The following is a 22,460-nucleotide window of genomic DNA, read 5'->3' as shown; positions in this document are numbered from 1 at the left end:
AGTAGGCCACTTCTTATCCCAAAGAGAACCACAAAGTTAACACTTCATCCTGTGTTGGATGAAGCACTAAAACACGTTAAAAACCTAACCTAGCAAATGTCCATTTTTCTTACAGAAAGCTTGAAAGGTATTGTTCAACACTTGCTGTTAAGAGGCGGTGGGCTGTCCGGGCTGTTGACTCATGAATGGACTGCATTCACAGCTGGTGTTCTCCACTGCTCTTGCTCTTGGTGCCCAGTTAACCAGCACTCAGCACAACGGGACTCCATGTCCAATGGGCTCTAGCAGCTCCATCCTGCAGCTTTCATTCTTCAAGGTGAGTATTAAGTGTGCGGAAAGTGGAAAGCTAAAAAAAAGCCAGCTCAAAAACGTTGGGGTTTACCTAAGCAGGACAATGTACTACAACGTGCTGTGCGCACAGAGCACTCTGTCAGTAATGGCCTGGCCAGGCAGCACTCTTGATGCACACTAACATGTTCACTGCAAATGGGTATACAGTGTTTCCTCTGTGTGTTTGTCATTCTTGACAGGTACTCCCCGCACGGCTCGGTAAATCTGCACTGTTGGATTTTTTCCCATGGAGTCGGAAAAACTGGCACAGGAAGATAACAAGCAGGATGAGGCCGTGCTCTTAATGCTTAACTGTACAGTCATGCCTCGTGGGACTTTAGGCGTTTCATGTAGAGGTTCTGGTTTTTCAATGTTTTCAAATTCTTCTTGCCTTTCAAGTCACAAGCAACAGGAAGAGGCATTCCAATGACCAGAAAGATTAAATACAGACAGGACAACTGTAAACCAAACCTAACAGGAAACAATTCCTTTGAATGCCTAACTTGCCACTTACTGTAACTTCTAATTCTGCAGTTAAAACCCCCATCCACAGACAGCATGTGTCAGCTGTTCCCAGATCTGACCTTTCTCATTTGGTTTCCTACCGAATTGTAACTCAATCTCAGAAGCAGATGGCGGCTGTTTGAGAGGAAATAGGATAGTCCAAGGGGGTGGGAGAAGTCTAGGGGGGGAATCGGGATACCCTAATAACAACAACACCCTTCCACACACAACAAAGGCGGAACTCTGGGTCTGGAGTCACCCTTCACTCAACACCATTCCCATCAACCCCCAGGAAAGCAGAACTCCGCAGAACACCGCCCTGACATCTCAGCACAACGCCAATGTCAGTGTAAGCGCAGGAGTACAACAAAATAACAGCACACAAACTCATAAAGACTGACATACGTGTGGTGCAATCAGTGGGATGGGGCATAAAACAACAAAAGCTTTAGGTCCTGGAGGTTCCTCTCCCAGCTTGCATAAATCTGAAGGCAGTACGGGACAGCCACAGTGACAACTCCAGTCAGGTCAAGAGGAACCTGTTTCCAGGCAGCCTCAAAGGAACACAGCGGTGAACTGGGCCCGCGACAGGCCGCCAATGCAGACCCTAACTTCGCCACTCCCTCCAGAGGAGGGATCCCCGAGGTGCCTCCCTGCCTGGACAGCCCCGGCCCCGAAGAAAGAGAGACCTGCAGGGACCTGCCCCCCTCCCAGCCGGGCATCGGCAAACAGGCGGAGGACACAGACAACAGCACACGATGGCGGGATCGCGGGCGCGGAGTGAGGATTGGTTTGCGAGTGTTAATGATCACTTCATTCTGAGTCAAGCAGCGAGGGTTGGGGACTGGTGTGGAGAACCCGAGACCGGCTCGGCCGACAGGGCGAGTCCATGAGCGCTGTCCTAACTTCCTGCCTGCGCAAACAAGGAAGAAATCAAACCCCTGGAACTGAGTACTGTTTCCCTTAAAAAGCCCTTTAACTCCCTTTGCTCAATTCCTCCTGAAACTGCCTTCTAGCTCTTCAGCACACACGTCTTTAATTAGAGGCTCTGCTTTCCTCTAGACTTCATCCATCCCAGGATAACCCATAAACTGGAGGACTTGTTTACTGAATGAAAACTTTATTTAAAATAACCTCAATAAACTACAAGCAAAAACGAATCTGAAATCAGCTAATGATTTCTCACAAAAGGGTGGAACCTGGCTACAAATTTCCCGTATAGTACAGACATCACCACTGTGATTTTTGTATTCAAATCACAATGGTGATTTGAATACAAAATCAAAAAAAATTGTTTCTGTATTGTATGGGAAATATTCAAAAATACAGCAAAAATACAAGACTAAGCAGAACCTAAAACTTTCATTGCATTTTTACTTCCCTAAAACAAAGTAGCATTTCTGATAAAGGGGTAGCATTTTAAATCTGCTTTAAATTCCTAAGTACAATAGCTTTCCTAATCTTTAATGGAGGAGTTTAAACTCATATTTAAAATATCAGTGAAGTGTCTTATGCAGGCATGGGTAAAGAAGCAGTAACCTCTGTCTGTCTGTGGATTGCTATTTACGCCCCATGCTCTCAAGTCCTGAGGCCTGGCAGCGTCCTGATGAGCTGGTCAGCTGAGAAGGGTGGACAAGCCCGCGCTCACTCAGGCCCTGTGGTCCTGGGGAGGGACAGCCCCACACCCCAGGTGCCCCCAAGACAACCCTGCCCCTCCACACCAGTCCAGCACCACACCGGAGCACACTGTGAACTTGGAGGTTTATTGGAACATGAAGAGAGCAGAGCTTGAGCCAGATTTGTACAGGTGCAGTATTCCCTTTCGGGAGTCTCCTCCAGGTATACATTCGGAGCGCCCCAACCAATTTTTCCGAAGAACAAATCTAGCGTGCAGAGAGCAACAGCCAGGAGAGAAAATGGAATAATATTGGATATCGGGAGACCAAGAAGTGGAACTCTTGCACGAGTCAACAAATTAAAACCAATCCAAGCAAGATCCGGGAGACATATTTTGGAGATTGAGTAGTAATGCAAAACGCATAAATCAGGGACAGAAAACAGCAAAATAGCCAATTCCAGAGAATTCCACGGGTCATCCAGACTCAAAGTGCTTTCATGAGTCTTGCTGTGACTGTCGACAGGGGGAGCTACAGGGCTCCAGAAGGGAATACTGCAGCTTCCAACAGAGACCCACAGGTTGAACACCACAGCAACAGAGAAGACTAACTCTCCACTAGTACAGGCAACACCGCGCAGCTGGGCGCCCGCCCAGAGCTACGACAAGCACCCAAAAACGACAGAGAAGCAGCACAAGGACATCCACCAGCTTGGGAAATAAAAAAAAAACAACAAACAAAAAAAGTAAATAAACTACAAATTATATGAATTCATATTTGAAATAGAAATAAAAAACAAAACAAAAAATACAACTAAATAGAGAATGGTAACAAAAGCAAGGCTTGACCACCAAAGCACCCAGGAGAAGAGCTACGGGCTATTGAAGAGCAGATGTACATACCTCCTGAAGAAAGAGAACAGCCAAAATCATGGAAACAAACAAACAAACAAACAAATGAGGAAGAAAGAAAAAAAATTAAATCATAAGAAATCATACCCTGCTTATTGGTAATACAAAATGTTCTATGCAATATTTTACGAAGCAGGCACTGGACACCCGATTGTCTAAATTTGAGATTTCGAAATGTTTTTTTCATTTCCATTTGATCTGATGATATGAAAAGGGCATAAATAAGAAATCCACGACGATCAGAATTGATTCTCTTGGTATTTCCACCAAGTGGGCACTTTAGGTTCAGACTTCCTGAAAGGCCTCCTGCTATTCGCTGTAACTAACATACGTGCTTTGCAATGCAACTGCAGAGCACTACTGAAAAGTCTCACAAGAGGGCATACAACTCTCAATTTAATAATATTTCAGAAGAAAAGTCGACTGTTGCAGCTTCATGAGCTTCCCAGCCAGAAAGAAGTGGAACTGCATGTGGTCTACATAGATTGCATTGCCTTCAGTTAAATAAAAACATTTTTTTTTAAATTCCATTTGGCCCTGGATTGCTGCCAGGCTTTCATTGTATTGTGAACACACTGGTTGTTAAAAAACCCCACAAAGCAACAAAAAACATCCAAATGAAAAAAAAAACACTGAAACTCTGTTAATGATAATTAATAAAGAAAAACAAGACCGCCATGCTTTGTGATATACTGCATATCATCTTGCAGACAGGTGAAGGAATACTCCAGTGGCACATTGTTTATGTGACGGGTCAGGTCACTAACTTTGACACTCTCGATGTTTATTACTGCTCAATATCCCATCAAGACGCTGCTGGCCGAATGGAATGGCTGCCACCCATGGCACGGGGTTTCATCAGATAAGACTGTTCTGGTCCCCCACAGTCAGCATTAACAGAGCCACGGGGATATTATTTGTAGATTTGTACGTGAGCTTCTCGGGTTCCCTGCGCTGTTTCAAGGAGCCTGAGCAGCCCCTAGTGAAGACAATGCACCGCTGGAGAACAGCTTCTCTTCAGACTGCATTTTCACGACATAACCCTGCAGCCTTTGCTCAGATCAGCCTGGCTGAATTCCTTGATTTCCTTCTCGTTTGCTTCACTTGTAATTCAAGAGCCCACACACACACACAAAACCCAAGTGGCACTGTGCACATAGCTATGGCAGTGTTGGTGGGGGGGGAGTTAGTTACATCCAACCTGCCCTCCTAGTTGACTTTCTTCCCAAAATTCAGACTGGACCTGTAACAACTAAAGGGAGAAGAGACCTAAAGGTGTGTGTTAGGATGTCGCACACAACCTTAGGTATTGAAATCTGCGATTCTGCCAATGGCTTTCACAGCTTTCTGTAACATTCTCCTTCTTTGTCCCTTTCCTGCACCTCAGTTTGTTAACTCCCCTGTAAAGGGCAATTATTGCGAACAGTAAGGAAATGAGGCTGTAAGAAACTGCTTGCCCTGTGTGAGAATCGATGTCTCATGGGAAGAAGCTACAAGGGAGTGGGGAAGATCTCATTGACCATGGTTCATAGATAGATGCACGCCATGTCAGAGAGGAATTCGTTCTGAGAAATACTCCTCCTTCCACCCCATGTGGTCTCTTTAGCACTGAGAAAGCTGCGAAGTGAAGGGATGGAAGGCAAAAGTGAGTTCTCACATGGGGCATGCTGCGTGTGTGTATTCTGTGTGGTTTTAATAATTCATCTCAGGCTTGATGCTCCTGTCTGATCTCAAGGCCACATTCATAATGCATTGAGCAAGAGCGCACGCTTCAAATGCCTAAACACATTCCCAGCCAGCTCCATGGAGTGCGTTTCCCTCAACCAGCCATGTCCTTGTTTAAAAGATTCAGAACATGTTCGAGACACTGTCGATGGCATTTCTATCTGGGAGCAGCATAACGCCTTGTATCCTGATCTCGTCAAGATCTCGGAAGCAGAGCAGGCTGGGTCTGGTCTGTACTGGGATGAGAGATCTCCAAGGAAAACAAGGTTGCTGCTGACTGGTTTTGATTCTTCTTCATGGGACTTTAAAGCTGCTGTCCTAGTCTTAATAAAATCCTGAGCTGTGCACAAAGCCATGGACACACACATACACACACACATGCTCAACAAAAGAGATTCCAGGATTTTTTTTTACAGGCCTAGTTTGCAATGCCTCCGTGCAACTGAACCGTTATGAATTGTCCCTTAATGCTGAGACACGAGTCGGAGGCCGGACTCACCGAGCTTCAGCAGCCAGCCCTCGCGGTCGGGGTTGAAGAAGGTGTGCGTGAGGTCATTGCCGTCGTCCTCTGGGATTTTGAAGGGCTCGTTCTTGATGCTTTCGTACAGGTTCTGCAAGTGTGAAGCCAGCAGTGCAGAAAGACAACACTTCACTTTCACACAGAAGAGACGACGATCTTTACACAGCAACCCTTCACACCCTTTGGAGCGTCTCAGAAATCGACGCAGGCCCATCTCAAACGACTACACAAGATGAGCAGCATAGGAAACCAGCTGAAGATTTTTGTTTTTTTACAAAACAGCACATGATCTGGTTGAACAAGACAGCTATAGATTTATTTATGAGCCCAGGGTTGGGATCAGTACTTTGGAACTGGACTCTCAGCGCTGCGGATGTGGATTTGCTGTTCTCTCTGTCCTAAATGCATAGTTACAGGCCAAGAGCTCGACCCAGGAAGGAAATGTGGGAGCCACTGACCCGGAGCAACTCCTCAGGCAGGTCGCCCCCATCGTTGATGCCCCGGTTCATGGCGATGAAACGCTCCACGGACGGCTTGTCCTTCACATTGGGGTTGTGCAGGCTGGTGTTGAGCATGATGATGGCGAAGGACAGCACGTAGCAGGTGTCTGTGGGTCAAACCGAAGTGGAAAGCAAAGACTGTTGCTTCACGGCTCATTTCCAAACAGAAAAACTGACTAGGACTCAACACAAAAACACCTGACTTTAAAGTTCGCCACTCTCACAAACCACTTCATTAGCCACCCGAGCAAAGTCGAGGTGACAGGGCTCGATTCATCATTTGTGCTTGCAACTTAGTTCAAAAGGCCAGTCGGTCTAATGTTGTGTTTAAATATAAATGCCAATCACCCAGCCTGAAAGGATGCCACTTTGGGATGAAAGAGCATGACTGCGTGATGAACACAAGGCTCTTTCCATGCTACCCTGGCTCTGTTCGGAGCACAGCTGACACAGCAGCACTTTAAATTTAACACAGCAAGATCAGCAGAAACAGCATAAATAATGTATCCCTTTAACTCCCAGTCCTGTTACATATAGTAAGATTCACAGGTCTGTTAACACTCAGAGCATCAAATATTCAAAAGCCTAAGTATGAACTTTATTGATATCCTCCTACGTAATATCTTTACAGGTCTTTAAAGGAATGGACTTTAGCAAGGCAGACTGTTTGGAAAGATTAAAGCAGCATTAAGCCGCTGTGGAAATCACAACTGATCCATAACAGTTCCTCTACTTGAGAAACCACATTCTCTTAATTCAAGGAAAATATGTTCTCGAATAGAGATACTTTGGAGCCAACATCTATGTACTGTACGAGATTCCATAACGGATGGGAATACTGAAGAACCAGATGCAAAGTGATTTAATGTGCTCAAATACAACCAGCTGGATTAACAAGAGGAGGGATTGCAGGCTGGCTTTCCGACTGGGAGATCTCAGGGATCATCTTGTCACCTTGACGATGACCCCTTGCCCTGGCTGACCCTAAGGGCATTACCCTAAGATTCTAAGACCTCCCTGGGCACTACCCAGAGATGCCAACCTCTGCTCGGATAACCTTTGCCATCCATTGTATCCTGAAAGACATTCTGAGAGGACAAATCCTTCAGGAATCCTCAGGAAAAGCGTTCAGACACCATCTCGTTCCATCACGCCAGCTAGATCTGCCACTCGGCTGCAGTGTCCAGCTGCCTGCCACGAGGATGTGAGCCCCAGCAGCACCTGAAATCACCGACCTGTGGACTGGAAGACCCCAGGATTACACTGGCAGTAGCGCTGGGCAAAGGCCTCCATCATGCGGTCAATCTTCTGGGCCTCTCCGGGCAACCGGAAACTCCACAGGAACTGCCTGTGAGGAGACGACCACGGATCAGAGTCAACACGGATCACAGTATCCACCACGACAATCAAAACGAATGGCAAGACTGTGGGCACTAATGAACACAGTTCCCTGTGGCTACACAGTGAATATCTGAAGAACAATGCAGTCATCACCATCATCATAATAATAAAGTGCCAAGGACACTGTACATGAATCACTGCACATAAAGTACAAAATACAACGGGGAAAAAAAACAAGGGCTTATATATAAAGAATGTAGGGCAATCAGACACAGGCCGTGGTAAAAGGGTAAAATGCAAATCTTAATATTAAGGTCATTTTTAGAAAGTAAATTGTGTTTTTTTATTTCTTGACAATCTAATTCATAGTAAGTGTTTCCTTCCTACAAGGGACAGTAGCCCTCCTAGGGAATTACCGTAGAGCCTGCACCAGGTTCAGGTCTGTGAATTCATGCAGCTCCACGAAGGCATGAAGAACCTGGATATTGAAATCATCCCTGCAAAAAAAAAAAACAGCAGCACAAATATAAACCAAAAGGTTCAAAACTTTTTGTTTCTACTAAATAAATCAGGCAGGATGATTGTTTTAATAGGAGTGAAGAATGAAAAGCGAATGCATCTTTCTCAATTTCAAGCAGATTACCTCACTCTTAACCTCTGCGACCTTTCAATAAGAGATCCTCCCCAGCGGGCGTCTCGGGGACCCCTGGGGGAAAGGAGACACTCCGAGGCGGAGGGGGCGAGCCCAGCTCCCTGCCTGCCCCCCTGTTTCAACACCAGGGGCTGCAGATGGCCCTCTTCCCTCCACTGCCCGACGGCTCACTCCGCTCACGCATCCCAGCTTTTCCAGAGCTCCGTTTCGGGAGAAGCCGCCCCAAGCCATGTCAGTACACCCTCCACGTTGCGCAGCCCCGTGCCCGAAAGCTGCGTTTGTAACCCGCGATTTAACGATTCGATCTACTTCCACCCCAGGTGATGCAAAAACATAGCGGACTCACCCAAAGTCCAGACTGTATGTTATGAAAATGTAACCCGGGGCTGGTTCAGAAAGAGGACCTGTTCAAAACATGTAGGAGGGTAAAACCACTGCAAGTGCACACTGACATCACTCACCAACCCCAGCCCAGCACAGGGCAGGATGTTTACAACAGAGCCGATCTGAAAGATGGACCGCAGAGCAGGTCTGTGGCATGCAACCTAAGTTTTCAAGTACTACCGAAATTGACCATTTCCTAGTAAAGCTAACCATGGGAGCGGCAAGCTTTTCAAATGGGGCCTGATCGTTTTTGAGGGCCCCAGCTGCGAATAAGCTCATGGCTAAGGCGTTAATGGGCTCAAGGTTTTCACAATGACCATTTCCCGAAGCAAGGACAGTAGTAAGGGCTTTCGGATGGAGCACGGAATGCAAGGTTCTTTTCCCTGCTTTGCCACTAGTATGGAAAGAAAGGGAGGAAGGAATAAAAAAGGAAAAGATCCACTAATCCAGTGGATAGGCCTTCAGCTGCTTATGCTGTGCTTCAATATTGTAAGTGCCAAAGAAATAATGTTCTATGAGGAAAAATGTGCTTCAAAATGTCAGTTTATAATGGGGGGGGGGGGGGGGGGGATATTATTTAGATAAACCGTGCCCCATCTCTTCAGGCTTCCTTGTTATTGCTGAGGCTGGACTTTCAGAAACAAATTGCCACGCTCTGAACAGATCACTGATGCTTCTATTGCAATGTCCATCCATCCATTTTCTCAACTGCTTAATCCAATTCAGGGTCGCGGGGGAAGCAATGCACACAAGGCAGCCATCACACAGCAAACATACTGTAAAGCCAGCTCAGAACCTTTGATCTGATCAACTCTCATGTGCAATGCGTGCCCTACATTACAGAGAAATGCTGACAAGACCAAGACGCCTCATTCACTAGCTTCCTTCACTCGGACTGTTTTCAAGGGCTGACTCCCGGGGTCAGCCTGTTGCTCCTCATGACCACCTCTCCTCGTGCAGAAGATGGAACAGAGCACAAGCAGCGAGGCCTGGACGGTACATTTCCCAGCCCCTCTCCACTGCGGGGCTCCGACAGCGGAGCCGACACCACCCACACAGCTGCTTCCTTCCGCTCGGCCTGCTCCAAGGGCAGTCACTTCATCCCGGAGGAGGGAGGGAGAAGGTCGGCACAGGCAGGCCAGGGGAGCCGAGAGCTCGGGAGACAGGTGCCAGAGAACTGCAGCTGCACATTTAATACCTTTTTAAAAAAATTAAATCAAATCTTTCTTTTAGAAAAGGCTGTTCTGATTTATGTAAATATGCCTGAAATTCACCACGTCTAAAGACATCATATTTTAATGCAAGATAATTCAATACTAATCAGGTCTACAGGACACTATAGTGGATTAACTTGTTTGATAAGCTTTCATTTTTATTCTCTTGAAAGTTAACAGGGGTGGTGGCTGTAGCTAGACGTTCTGTACAGATGTTTAGATTTCACCTTTGAAAATATCCTTTAACTTAACGCTATTTTTGGAAAGGGCCCGAGGCACGTGTGCAATGGAAACTTTTTTTTTCCTCGTAGTGCAAGGGTGATGCACAGAATGTTAAAAAGATGCAGCATCTAGATAGTAACTCCTTTCCTGTGCAGACCTGCTTTCCATGGTTAGTGATGCATGGAGGCATTTTTAAAATTCAGATTACAGTGCTGTATCAACGTGAAAACAGCTCTCTTCAAATCTCTTCAAAGGCTAGCTGCCAGAATCAACGGACGGGATAGATGGATTGTGACGCAGTGCTTTCCAGCCCTCGGTCAGGGGCGGGAAGGCAGTGTTCCGGTTCTCTCTGATTTCCAAGACATCAGGAGCCTGTAGCCAAGGATAAGTCAGGAACAGATCCTGTACACAGACACCACCAATATCACAGTCCCACAACTCTAAATAAGTGCAGATGGTATTAAAAGTATATTTGATCAACCATGTTTTATGGATACTTTGATCAAAAAAGGAGCATCTCAGCATGACAGTTCACTGAAATATAAGAAAATGTTCATCTGAATTTTGCCCCGAATAATTCTCTTAAGATTCTATATTCAAACCCCTTTTTTTCACCCACCACGTAACAGAAAAGTCCTTAGAACAATATCATAGAAGGCCCACATGCCCACAGAACACCATTAGACAAGACAGATGCCTGCGGAAGCACAGAGCACGCCCACGAAGACTGGCACACACAAGCCTCGTGCAGCCTCCCCAGCGGCCCCGGCGGGAAGCAGCTGACCTCTCGCCCAGGTAATCCCCGATGGCGGTCTTGTTCAGGCCCTCGCCCTTGTACAGGAACTGCGCGATATCCTCGCAGGTGTTCTTCAGCAGGTCGTTCTCAATCAGGAACTGGATCCCCTGGGGAGGAACAGGCGCACAACCAGACAACAAGCAGGGTTAGACCGTGACGGGGCCTTCCCCTGCTGTGCCCCAAAGCTCTGTCTGACGACTGCCTGGGTCCAGAAAATCGCGACTGCTTACCTTTTTGGGGTCCATGTTGAATTTCTTACGGCCCATGGCCACCTGTTTACTCCTCTGCATGTTTTTCCTGCAAGATAAAATATCAATTCACCTCAAAAAAACTTTAAAGATGCAGTAAAATTAAAAAAAATTAACTTAGGTATTATATTGTATACCTAACCAATGCAGCACCAGCTTCACAATAATCTTGGGCACACTGCTCAAAAGGAGGTCACCCCTAACACTCCCCAAAGGTAACTAGGCTCTTTCCAAATTAGGGTACCCAGAAAGTGAGGTGCTTGTTAAAACAAAGAGGGCCAGCAAACTGACTGTAGAGAAGGGAAAGAAACTTTGTGTTCTACCATTTAGTTCCCCATGAATAAAGCACTCTGAAGACAGGTGCACCATGGTTACCTTACAAGTCTCTGACTTTCAATAGTAAACTATAGCCACTGCCTTCAAGATACAAGCTTCTTTACGTTAATTTACATTAATATAAATATATACAGCAGACACATGTGGAAGTTTGGATGCAGACATCTATACGTGACTTTCAGTCATTTACACTATTATACACCTTCTACCTCTTTTGCTCTGGGAAGTGAGGCATGCAATATTTAGAGGCAGCTGTTAACAGTGTAGTTAACAGTATCCGCACTTAAAGATCGTGTAGTGAGAACCGAGAGTGTTGCTTGTGTGGGGCTTTTCAGATACTCCGCATCATAGGGAGGTAACCCAGGACAATATGGAAATGGTCTGGAAAGAGACTAGCTTTTGCAGCAGTGGTAGGTCTGGCCTGGAGAAATGCCCAATCAGCAGGTGTGGAGCTGTGACTGTGGGCTCTAGAGAATCAGTAACACTAGAGGTCTGTGGTTCTCCTCCCGTTAGAACCCTGCTGCTGCACTCCTGTTCAAGGCACTCACTCAGTTTCTTCCTCACTTTGTTTCTGCTTGCTGCACACGCTTTAGCCGTAGAAACGGGTTTGAACAAAAGCATCAACCAAATAAATGATTAATGAATTTACACTGCTTTAAGTGGTGAAATAAAATTCTAAAAGCACCGCAGATTTTAATTTTTCTTCACTGCAACTTTGAAAGGGTGCTGTAGAGCATGCAGGTGCCTGGGTGTAAGGTCTCATTTGGGGGAGAAGAAAAGAGGGGGTGTTAACTTCAGCAGTAGATGAGCCCCCTAAGACCAACCGGGACCACAACACTGTCCCAGGAGAGCTCCCATTGCTTGCTGCCGGACCAAAATAGCCCTGAATAATTCACAGGCAGCTCATCAATATGGATAAAGATGATTAAACATTTAAAAGGCCTCTTTAAAGATTGTGAACAGAGTTTTTAGGCCTTGACGTTATTATTTAATGAGACGTGTACGATCGATTTGAAGTGCGTGCCTTTATTGTGGCTCGGTGTTAATCTGAGTCTAAGCGCAAAATGAGCTGTGTGTCCCCAGTGCCCTAGAGCAAGCCTGAGTGACGAAGAGAGGGTGCCCAAAGAGCTTTATTAAATTCCTCGCCTGCACATTTCTGAACACAAAGGTACTGTTGCTCTGGAGGCACTATAGAGGGGAACAATCTCACTTCGTTTGAGGGGGATATGATGCTCTGATTAAGATAACAAAGTCTAGAGAGTAGGATATTGCCTGACAACTTGGTTCAGGTTTTCAAATTTCTGGAAGGGCCTGACCAAGACTTAAAGATCAACAGTACTACAAGGTCCATGGGACACAATACATATGAGGTTTAGGAGAATTTTAGACTAAAAAACAGGGGGCATTTATTCACACAGAGGATCATGTGGTTCAAGCAGATGTTGTGAGATATTTTAGATGGATTTTCTTGCCACTAGCATCCAACCCAAAACTGGTGGGCCACGTAGACATGGGTAACATCATTAAACTCCTACAGCTATTGGTCACTTTTTCTCCCCTGATCGATTCTTCTGATCTGCCCAGCAGCTTCAGGCTTCAGGCTCACGCAGTGCACCCTAACCCTTACCTCTCTTCAGTGGATCCCAGGTTTTCAATCTCATTCGTGACCTCTGCTATCTCATCCTTCAGACGCTGAGAAGAAACAAGGAGGAGAGGGGGTGTAAAACTTTGCAAAGGAGGGACGCAGTAAATGTACTCTTTATCCCATTTTTCCCATGCACCTCAGATGCACTACAGGCACCTGAAGGATGCAAGGCAGACAGACAAACGGGCTTCAAGCAGCTCTACAGCATGATTTATCATAAATTTGCCGATTTGCTCCTCATGCTCAAGTCAAACCCTGGGGACATTAGGACCCATGAGATTTTCACTCCACAAGGCCCTGGCAGAAGAGCAGTGGGAATGTGATTACAGGCCTCCAGTCACTTTTTATTTCATTACTGCAATCAGAAGGGGCCGTGTTCACTTTGATCAAACATAATACCACCAGCCAGACAGGCAGCCGTGAACGCGGGCTGCTTTTGTGTTCACAGTCTGAGTTTAACAGCACACGCACACGTCCTCCTCTGAAAACAGCCGAGGAAAGCCTCTTTCCTGTGCCCATTAAAATGACGGGAGAGGGAAAACGCTTCTTTGCATCGGCATGAAAGATACCTCTTTCTTAAACAGCTCTAGGCCTAAGCCCTTTTGATGTGAATTATCTCCTCTAGATCACGTAAATCGACTAAAAAGAAAAAGAACTAGTCTGAACACTCCAAAAAGAACAAATCGCTCTTCCTAGCACCCGCATGAGAAGAGTCTGTCTGCAGCTCGCGATGACAAGCTGGATATTGCAGGTGGTTTTGGTTCTAAAACACTGCTGTGAGAGCAACTCAGGTGCTCAAATCAATGTCATAGGACCTTAATATCTTCTTCCCAAAACAAAAACGATACATCTGCAATCAAATGGACTCTGTGTGTCCAGGAATAAGCTACTCTGCATATGAACATCAAGCACATTCCTGGAGCAAGCAGCCTAAACATGGGAACTTTCAGAACCAGTAAATAAAAGCACAGAAGTAGACAAACATCAGCAACAAAAAGAATTAGCACATTTTCCGTTTCTGTTCTTGGTTAAAGGAGCCTGCCTGCGTGGCTGACATCAACACACTCCTCCGCCATCTTGCCGGCCTTCACTGCAAAGGCGATAGTTGACCTGGGCTCTGTAAATTACAGTCCTCCAACAGCAACACCCGCTTCAGGAAAAGTGCAAAGAGAAACGCCTCTTCTCCTGCGTTCAGCATGACCTTTCGCACAGGTTGTGCCCCCTCATCCCCCCCAACAAGCCTTTGAAATCCTCGTCTCGACATCGCAGCCTCAGCTGCTGAGAGGCCTGCTCACTCCACTCCTGCATTAGTGCTCCATTACTCTCTGGAGCGCTCAAAACAGATCAATAACCTTCACTTGTTTCCACAAGGCAGCAAGCCCTCTGGCGGGTGAGGGGGGGAGGGCTGCCGAGAGAGGAAGAAAGAGAGAGGGCCCCCTCCCTCCCCCTCCTCCTCGCTCTCCCTGTACCCCAGACACCCTCTCCTCCAGAACGGGGTACAGCTATCCTGTCGATCCGACCTGACCCACTTTCACACGGGCTTTGTTCTGACCTAGAAAAGTCTCCAGAATGCTTCAAAAGACAAAGCAAATAAAATACAATCCCCTTTAAAAATGGCCAGCATGACCTGAGCCCCCTTTCATAACAGCCGTTTTTAAAAGGCTCTCTTGGGCCGACTGCCAGGGTTATCACAAAGCAGCTCTGTAAACTCAGCAGCACTATAAGCACTCCAGCATTTTGAAATACAGTACATTTTTCTTCGGGACAGTTTGTTTTCCATGTCTTTGCAAAGTTGCACTGCACTTCAGACCGTCCCCATTTACTGCCCCCAAAATCTTCGACTCAACTGTGCAAATTCTGTCGGGAAAGAGCCACAGCGCCTGAAACGCTGCAGCAGAAAGCAGAAAATGATGAATTCCTTTTAACCAACTGAGACAAGAAAGAGACAGGAGGGGGGGAAAAAAAACTTTGTCATATAATGAACCTTCAACACTGAGGCCGCAAGTCACGAAGAAGGTAAAACAATTCCAGAAAAAAAAGTTCTTGCTGTCTCACCAGTAATGGATTTTTCCTGTTTATCTGGGGGATGATAACAGGGATGCGGCCTTCTCAGGGCTATTACACAGCACTTTCTTAAAGCGTTTTAAAAACACTCAGCCCGGCTCTTCTCCATTGTACTTTAACCACCGAGAGCCCTCCTGGGTCACTTTCCCGCAAGCTGCCCTTGGTACACCCTCCGTTATTAACACACAGAAAAGGAAAGCCTGCCCCCTTTGGGAATATTTAACATTCTCAATCATACACTGCGGGGCTTCAAATCCAGGACAATCTGGGCCCTTCGACTGCTGAAAGGCCATCACTGCAAGCAGGGCTGGACAGGCAGAGGGCAGGACCGTCGGGCTTGGTCTCGGGCGAGTCTCTCCGCCCCCGCCAGACTCCGGAGGCTGCTGCAGACCCAGCCAGGGGGGGACGGGGACGGGGGGGCCACGTAGGTCCATCGGCGTGTCATCCTCCCAGCCAAGCCTGCGCCTCGGGGCCCTGCCCGCTAAAAACAGCCCCGATCTCTCTCAAGGCACGTCTGTAATTAAGACAGAGAATCCGCCTGGAACGCAGGCATCTTCGGATGCAAGTGGTATGAAAAAATAAAAATAAAAATGCGCAACCCTGCACTTTCACTCTCCTTGCTCCCAGCGGCGCTGGGTGAACTCGTGTGCCTCTTCACCTCTTCGTCTGATGGGAGTAATTACTGCACCTCCTTGCTTTCCATTAATTGCGCATGTCAGAATTTCCCATCCACTTCATCTTAAAAGACCACCTCCTGGCCTCAATCAAAGTGCAGTTAATTTGTGCTTCAGTGCCAGAAGGCTGACAGAGCCACATGTACCGCTGCTGAGGGGTCGCTCGCCCTGCTCTGCCCTGTGCCATGTGCCCGGGTGCAGAGTGCCAGAGAGACGCTCACTCATTAGCCTGCAGGTCTAAGAGGGTTGTTAACTGGAACATGGCTTTACTAAACCTGTCAACGATGATGGCAGGATAAGCAGTAATCAGACCTGATTTAGGATATTAGTGAACCAGCTTCATTTTCTTATGGGGCAGTAAAACAGCCTATCAACAAAAAAGGGGGGAGGGGAATTAAAACGGATTGGGGTAAGAAGGGAGTCCATTTAGAAATTTGTCATTTCTAACCCGAAGGTCAGTAACCAGAAACACAGAAGCAGGTTTAAAATATCAGGGAGATTCTCAGGAATCAAACACCAGCTCGACTCGAATATACAGCTAACAAGGCCTCATTTAGGATATTGTACACAGTGGTGATCACCATGATATAGAAAACATATTGCTGCTCTGGAATTAGTCAAGGGATGAGCAACCGGATACAATTCTGGGCTCAAGGGATTGTCCCACAGTGCCAGACTGAAGGAATTTAACTTTTTTTTTTAGTCTTGAACAGGGAGGACTACAAGGGAACCCAATGAAAGCGTTCTAAATCCTCAAAGGCACCGAAAAAAAGCCAACCTAGCGGACACTGTCAAAATAAAGGAAAAGTGAAACACGACCCAGACAGCACAAGTGGACGCTAAGCAAAAGTGCGTTTAAAAGCAAGAACCTGAGGCACTTTACCCAGAGGGTTGCAGGAGGATGACGCAACCTAACCAGTCATGAAAGAAGCTGATACCACGGCTTCTTTAAAGACAATGCTGGATCAATTAGCTCCCAACAACCAAATGGGTCAGATGGGCCAAATGGACTCCTTGTTTTGTAACTGTCCTTGCGTTCTTAGAAGCGTGAAAGCAACTGCTCAGCGACCAGATGCTCACTCTGCCCACTGTGAAGTTACAAAGCACCAGAAACGCTGAGGCATGTTCTCGTTTCACGGAAACGCCAGAGTCTCCACACTTCATTCTTCTTCTGTTTGTTAGTTTGTCCCTGTTTGCATGTGTCCTTGCTCACTCGCGCTTAACCACAGATGAATGCAAATACAAAAGGAAGCAAGAGGGCTGGGGTTTCACTACAAATGTGCTAGTGACCTCAACCATGGCACGCACTGGCAGCACACTCCACTTGTGAAATACATCAAGGGGATGTCGTCAGCTTTGGACTCTGTGTTAGTACTTGTCAACTAGATCCGTTTCCTAGCTTTCAACTACACCAGAGCTAGTAATATAAAGAACTCGGTCCTTGCACTGAATCACACATAATGTGAAGAGCAGGTATACCCTTAACACTGAGTCATGCCAGTCCAGTGTTAGGTGGACAAAATCAAGGGTTTGGGGTTTAAGCTTATTCTTGAACTATGCTCTACCCTGTGATCACAGTATCTAGGATAACTCATAGTGCAGATCAGACTATGCACCCTGTTCTTAAAGTCTTTTTTATCTTTTTTGATGTTATTGGAGCATGTCAAAAACTACAAATGCCACTTTTACGCTACAGTTGCATCTGATGCTGTCACTTTAGGCCACGTGAAATGTTAGACTGTATTGGAATTCTGCAGATGAGGACCTAAGACGGCATGATGAGGCCGAGAGCAGGGAGCTCTCCTGAAGCTCAGGCAGGAGCAGAAAGCTTTTAAATTTCAGAGAAGGCATCCTTGCAGATTTCACTGATGCAAAAATTGATGCACAAGCAACTGTAGAAAGTAGAACTCGAGTAATGGCCTACTGTGACTTTGCTTTTATTTTGCAGAGCACCAATACAGGAGCCGATTTCATCACAAATTAAAACAGGTTACTGCTGACATTGTAAATAGGTTCATCCAGTAACCACCTCACATTCTGCACTAATCTCAACGAATTATTCCTAATTGGTTCAATAGAAACCTCATTATTAACCCCAGAAAAATTGCTTATGCCCTAAGGCTAATGGAACAGAAGATAGGAAGGAAGCTTCATGTATTAGCAGGAGCCAAACAGGAACTGGATTAGCTCTGAAACAGCAATACTGCTCTGTGAGAGAGAAGCACTGGATTACTTCTGTCTCAGCCCTGGAGGAACCCTGCCCAATACTTGCTTGTTCAGACTTTTATTTAAAATGTTAGTTTGGTCAGTCTTGAGCATCAAAAACACCCGACTTCAAGGGTCCTGTTTCCAGCAACGTCAGTACACAGAATTGTGCACAGCCTCTCACCAATGTGCTTGCTCTTATTTCTGACTAAACAGCTCTCAATTACTGTGGATGATCAGACTTGGGTGCGAATAACTCTGTATCAGACACGTCCACAGTGTTTTATCGTTCCACAGAGCGGGTAAGGTGCAGTTGGTCACGTTTCGGATGGCACACCTGAATGAGGACTGTTCTGAAAATCAGAAACTGGTACAGGGCTGATGCCAGTTACAAATTCCATTTGACCTTTCAAGAGCTGAAAGCAAATGTATACACAGACCCCCAAACAGAAAATTGAATTCAATTAGACTGTGATTCAGAACACAGCTGGAGTAAAAATCAGAACAGAGAGTGTTCCTTCAGGACAACGGTTTGGAATCGCTGGTCTAGACATGCGGGGAATAACGATCAGTTAAGAACTCTTTAATAATTTAACAAAGCATCCTCACCCTACCTTGCTTATTCGACCCAATCTAAAGGACACCGTGCAAGACGCACAGCTGACCTGGTTACAGCAGTGAGGTCTGCTTGTCTGAGAAGCCCTGCGATGCAGTGTGCTCGATGGAGGGTGAACTGTAGACTGCATACCCCCTGCCCCTAGCTGGGCCTACATCTTCCAGGTCAGCAGTCTTACCTTAAAGGATGCAGACTGCCCTGCGCTGTGCCTGCAGGACTCATCAGACCCCTCATAAGCAAAGAGGTCTGGAAGGAATTCAATGAATTCCATGCCTGAGGGTCTTTTTCCTTCATTCCGGCCCCCTTTCCCCACCCTCACCTCTGAGGTTTGGATACTCAACTGCGTTTTGGTTGCCCAAGGGCAACAAAACGGGGATTTTGTTGGATGTGGATGCAGTGAACAGAATTTCAGGCCTGTCTCTTCTGCTTAAGGGCTGTCTGAGCCACCCCCTCAGCAGTCCCGTCAAAGACCCGGCTGATTCAAGGCGCAGGCTCAGCTATCACAACAAATTCCTCGGATGCTTGCTTCCACAAACAAAGGCAGGGCTTGTGTAGGGAGACCTTGGCGCGTCACTGGAGCCGGATAACAGCAGGCCGCGGGCGCTGACTGGCTCCTGCTCAGAAGTGGGTCAGGTCACAGTATTCCTGAGTCAGCAGTACTGCGCCACTGTGCCATTTGGAATTATCTGAACTGGAAGACTGATCACACATTCGCCTCTTGAGATCCTCCGAGACGTCGGAGCTCTAAGGATACGGTTTTTCTTAAAGAAAAGGTGCACGGAAATCGTTGTGAAATTCTGCTCAGCTGCTCATTACTGGAGCACAGCTTGCAGTGTTTTTAAGAGATCCTTTTAGTGAGAGGCAAAAAACAAAATAAAAAGTGGATGGATCGTTGTATAGGTAATTATTGAAACAAAAAGCCAAACAGTAATCAATTTTTAGTGATCGGCTCTACATAATAGAGACCATTAAATTTGCTCACTGGGTAAAAGCCATCTGCTCTACAGCACTTGCAGCAGTCTTACAGCTGTTGGATTGACAGGGGACAAGGAATCCGGTTTGATTAACACCCCCTACCATGCACAGTAACCCCCTTTGATAATAAATTCTGACTACTCAGAAAGCCGGTTTGTTCTCACGTACCATATAGAAGGTCCCCTATTGTAAAGAACACGGTCTGGATGTCTAGTCAGAGAAATGCCTTGTATAGGATCATTTCAGAATTGCTTGCTTTAGACAAACCCCTTGTCATTGGTCATCGAAATGCTGATGTTAACCCAGTAATTAATTGTCAATTTAATTGTTAACCCAGATGTGCCAGACAACACAAAGTGGCCTGGAGAATTTGAGAAAAACGCTTTCCACATTGCAAACTTGCAACACTTCAATGTGCAAAAACATAAGACATCTGCAATTTGAAAAGGAACACCCGACTCCTGCTGTAAAAAAAAAAAAACGCAGCTTCTGACAAGACGGGGTATTAATTAAATCTTAGCCTGTATTTTGTGTACAAATCTGCATGTAAATAAATCACATAAATGTTATGTAATGCAGCAGCTCAGAACAAAACCATTTGTAAAACATTTTAAAGGCAAGTAACACATCAAAGGCGAATTCCCAGTCCCATTTTTCATGATAAGCATAACCCTTTCCCAGGAGCCACATCCTTACACACAAACCCGCTTGCTCAACTTCGGCTAACAGCTGAGAAATTTTAAGTGAACATGCGGACATGCTTGGCTTTTTTTCCACGAGGGCAGAAACATCCTAGCGATTAAAAAAAAACGACGGGACCGCAGCAACAGCTTGGAAGGAAGGCAGTAAATATTTAATCAAAACGTGAAATGTAGACGGAGCCCCTCGGGGGCAGCCAACTCCTAGTCTTTCGAGCCGATGCAGAACGCGGCGCCGACGATGAACTAGAGAGAGAAGCCTGGGAGCTGGCACAGGTGGGCACACGGCAGCAGGCGGGCCGAGCCGATGAACGGCATGGCGCCCGTCTCACAGACGCAATCAAAGCAGGATCAGACCGGACACGAGCTCATCTGCGGCCGGGGCGGACGGGCTGGCACCTGAATGTCTTCCAGCAGCTCCTGCTTTCGGCGGCGGATGTTCTCCAGCTCCTGCTGCTCCTCTGGGGTGAGGTCGTCCGGAACTGGGAACGAGAGAGAGAGGAGGGGAGGCGGTCAGACACGGGTGCCTACAGCATGGGAGCCCTGGCCAGGGGTCACGGCACGACCCCCTGCCTGGACCGGCATCAGAGCAGCACAGCGCCAGGACACTGGCCTCTCTCCTGGGGGACAAAGCAGTTTTCCTTCTTTTCACCGGCACTAGACTGTCTCCCTGAAGCTGAACAAGAAGTCAACTAAGGTGGCTGAGTAAATCAGAGCTTGTTTTGTTTTTCCAATAAAAGAATTCTGTTTGGTTTCTTTTCAAGCCGAGCCACAGAAAGCAATCTTTACCAGGGCAGCAGAATTGCTGACCGGCAGGAAAGGAATATCTTGATATAAAACACACCGAAGTACAGACCTTGACAGCTACAAGAGCTGAAAGCAGCTTGTCAAAACACATCTCTCTATTTACAAACACTTCATACCGGTCACGTACACAAACTGTAACAACCTTAAATCACAGCAGGGCCAAGACGGAGAACATGATCATTTTATCTGCAAAACTGAGTTGTAATATTTATGCTCTGCCTCCCTTTCAAGCATTACTTGTCTGCACAGACATTCGAAGTTCACACTACAAAACTCCCAGCATGACACACAGATCCACAGAGCATCTACTGTTATGTGGGTGATACAGTGCTGAAGTCCTACTTAGACATCACATGTATTTTTTACGCAGTCATTAAAATATAGAAAAGATTACTATTACTACTGTTGTGCTACCATTATTGCTGTTACTCTGTTGCAAATTATTTCCACTATTACTATTATACTATAAAGACTACTGTAACGCTATTAGTTTTACTCCTGCAATTCATTTCTGTTATTAATATTACTGCAACATTGGATTCTCAGTGCTTACATTACTAGATAAATACAGGATACAGCAGCTGATTATAAGCTACAAGCAAAGGAGGTACTGTATACAACCTTCAATGACCTAAATCACTTGTTTGAACAGTATATACACAGTATGAGAACCAAAAGTCCACAGATTCACATCTAAAAATAAAACAGAGATTCAATAACTTAAAAGTTTACTCTGACAAGCTCAGGGTTTGAAAAAAAAAAAGAACATCACTTGTTCACTGGGTTTAAGGAGCAACCTGAAATCCTGTCTGGGGTAGAACCTGTTTTTAAATGACAGAACAGATCAGCTGTTTCACCCTGATGGGGAAAAGTCAATTGTCAAACGGGTGATGGTGACCAGCCGTCCTCTGGAGAGGCACTGCATTAAAGACTCTTTGCAGCGCTGTTATTTCATTATGCACCAGTAGCACTGAGGACATGTGGCTTTCTACAGCCACAATAGCAAAGCTCTTGGCCTCGCCTTTGACACGGGATGATTAATCTCAATAGCACACAGCACAGAGCTCAAAATAGACCTGTAGGAAGCACTGGCACGGGCATCGGGATGAGCGCGGGACCCCGCCAGCCTGCGAGCCTACCAGACGAGCCTTCAGCGGGCACTGGGTACTAACACAGGCTTGGACAGCAACCCCAAAAGCAACACTGGAGGAAAGGCCTGAAACCAAGCTTCATCAAAACTGCAGAATATATTAGTACTTGGGAGCAAGCACTGTTAAAGAGACTCCTTTAAATGTGAAAAGGAAAAAAAACTACTGACAGCTATCTATATTTCCACTTTGGATGCACACAATGCTTTGCGTTTTAAATGCGCATAACATGTCAATCAGCTGATCTGTGTAGAATCAACAGCATTCCCATGGCACCCTTACAGCTATACACACGCAATAAACTCGATCAAACGGAAAAGAGAAAGAGG

The 22,460-nt window shown here is 46.2% G+C and overlaps 1 protein-coding gene across 3 annotated transcripts in view; it reads right to left on the bottom strand.

The window, feature by feature from the left end:
• Window positions 1-22,460, bottom strand: part of LOC148824137 (cytohesin-1) — a 99,183-nt gene that overhangs the window by 7,058 nt on the left and 69,665 nt on the right. For all 3 annotated transcript variants that reach the window (XM_088926837.1, XM_088926835.1, XM_088926836.1), the window contains exons 2-9: window positions 20,576-20,658; window positions 12,927-12,991; window positions 10,946-11,012; window positions 10,704-10,822; window positions 7,864-7,944; window positions 7,342-7,454; window positions 6,065-6,213; window positions 5,586-5,697 (exon numbers count right to left, since the gene is read on the bottom strand). In XM_088926837.1, the coding sequence (XP_088782963.1) occupies window positions 5,586-5,697; window positions 6,065-6,213; window positions 7,342-7,454; window positions 7,864-7,944; window positions 10,704-10,822; window positions 10,946-11,012; window positions 12,927-12,991; window positions 20,576-20,658 (789 nt within the window). The remainder of the gene's footprint in view (window positions 1-5,585; window positions 5,698-6,064; window positions 6,214-7,341; window positions 7,455-7,863; window positions 7,945-10,703; window positions 10,823-10,945; window positions 11,013-12,926; window positions 12,992-20,575; window positions 20,659-22,460) is intronic.

Source organism: Atractosteus spatula, chromosome 11 (genome assembly GCF_055471065.1).
Source record: "Atractosteus spatula isolate fAtrSpa1 chromosome 11, fAtrSpa1.hap1, whole genome shotgun sequence".
Lineage (NCBI taxonomy): Eukaryota > Metazoa > Chordata > Actinopteri > Semionotiformes > Lepisosteidae > Atractosteus > Atractosteus spatula.
The sequence above is the reverse complement of the archived record's forward strand: the minus strand, read 5'-3'. Positions and strand labels throughout refer to the sequence as shown.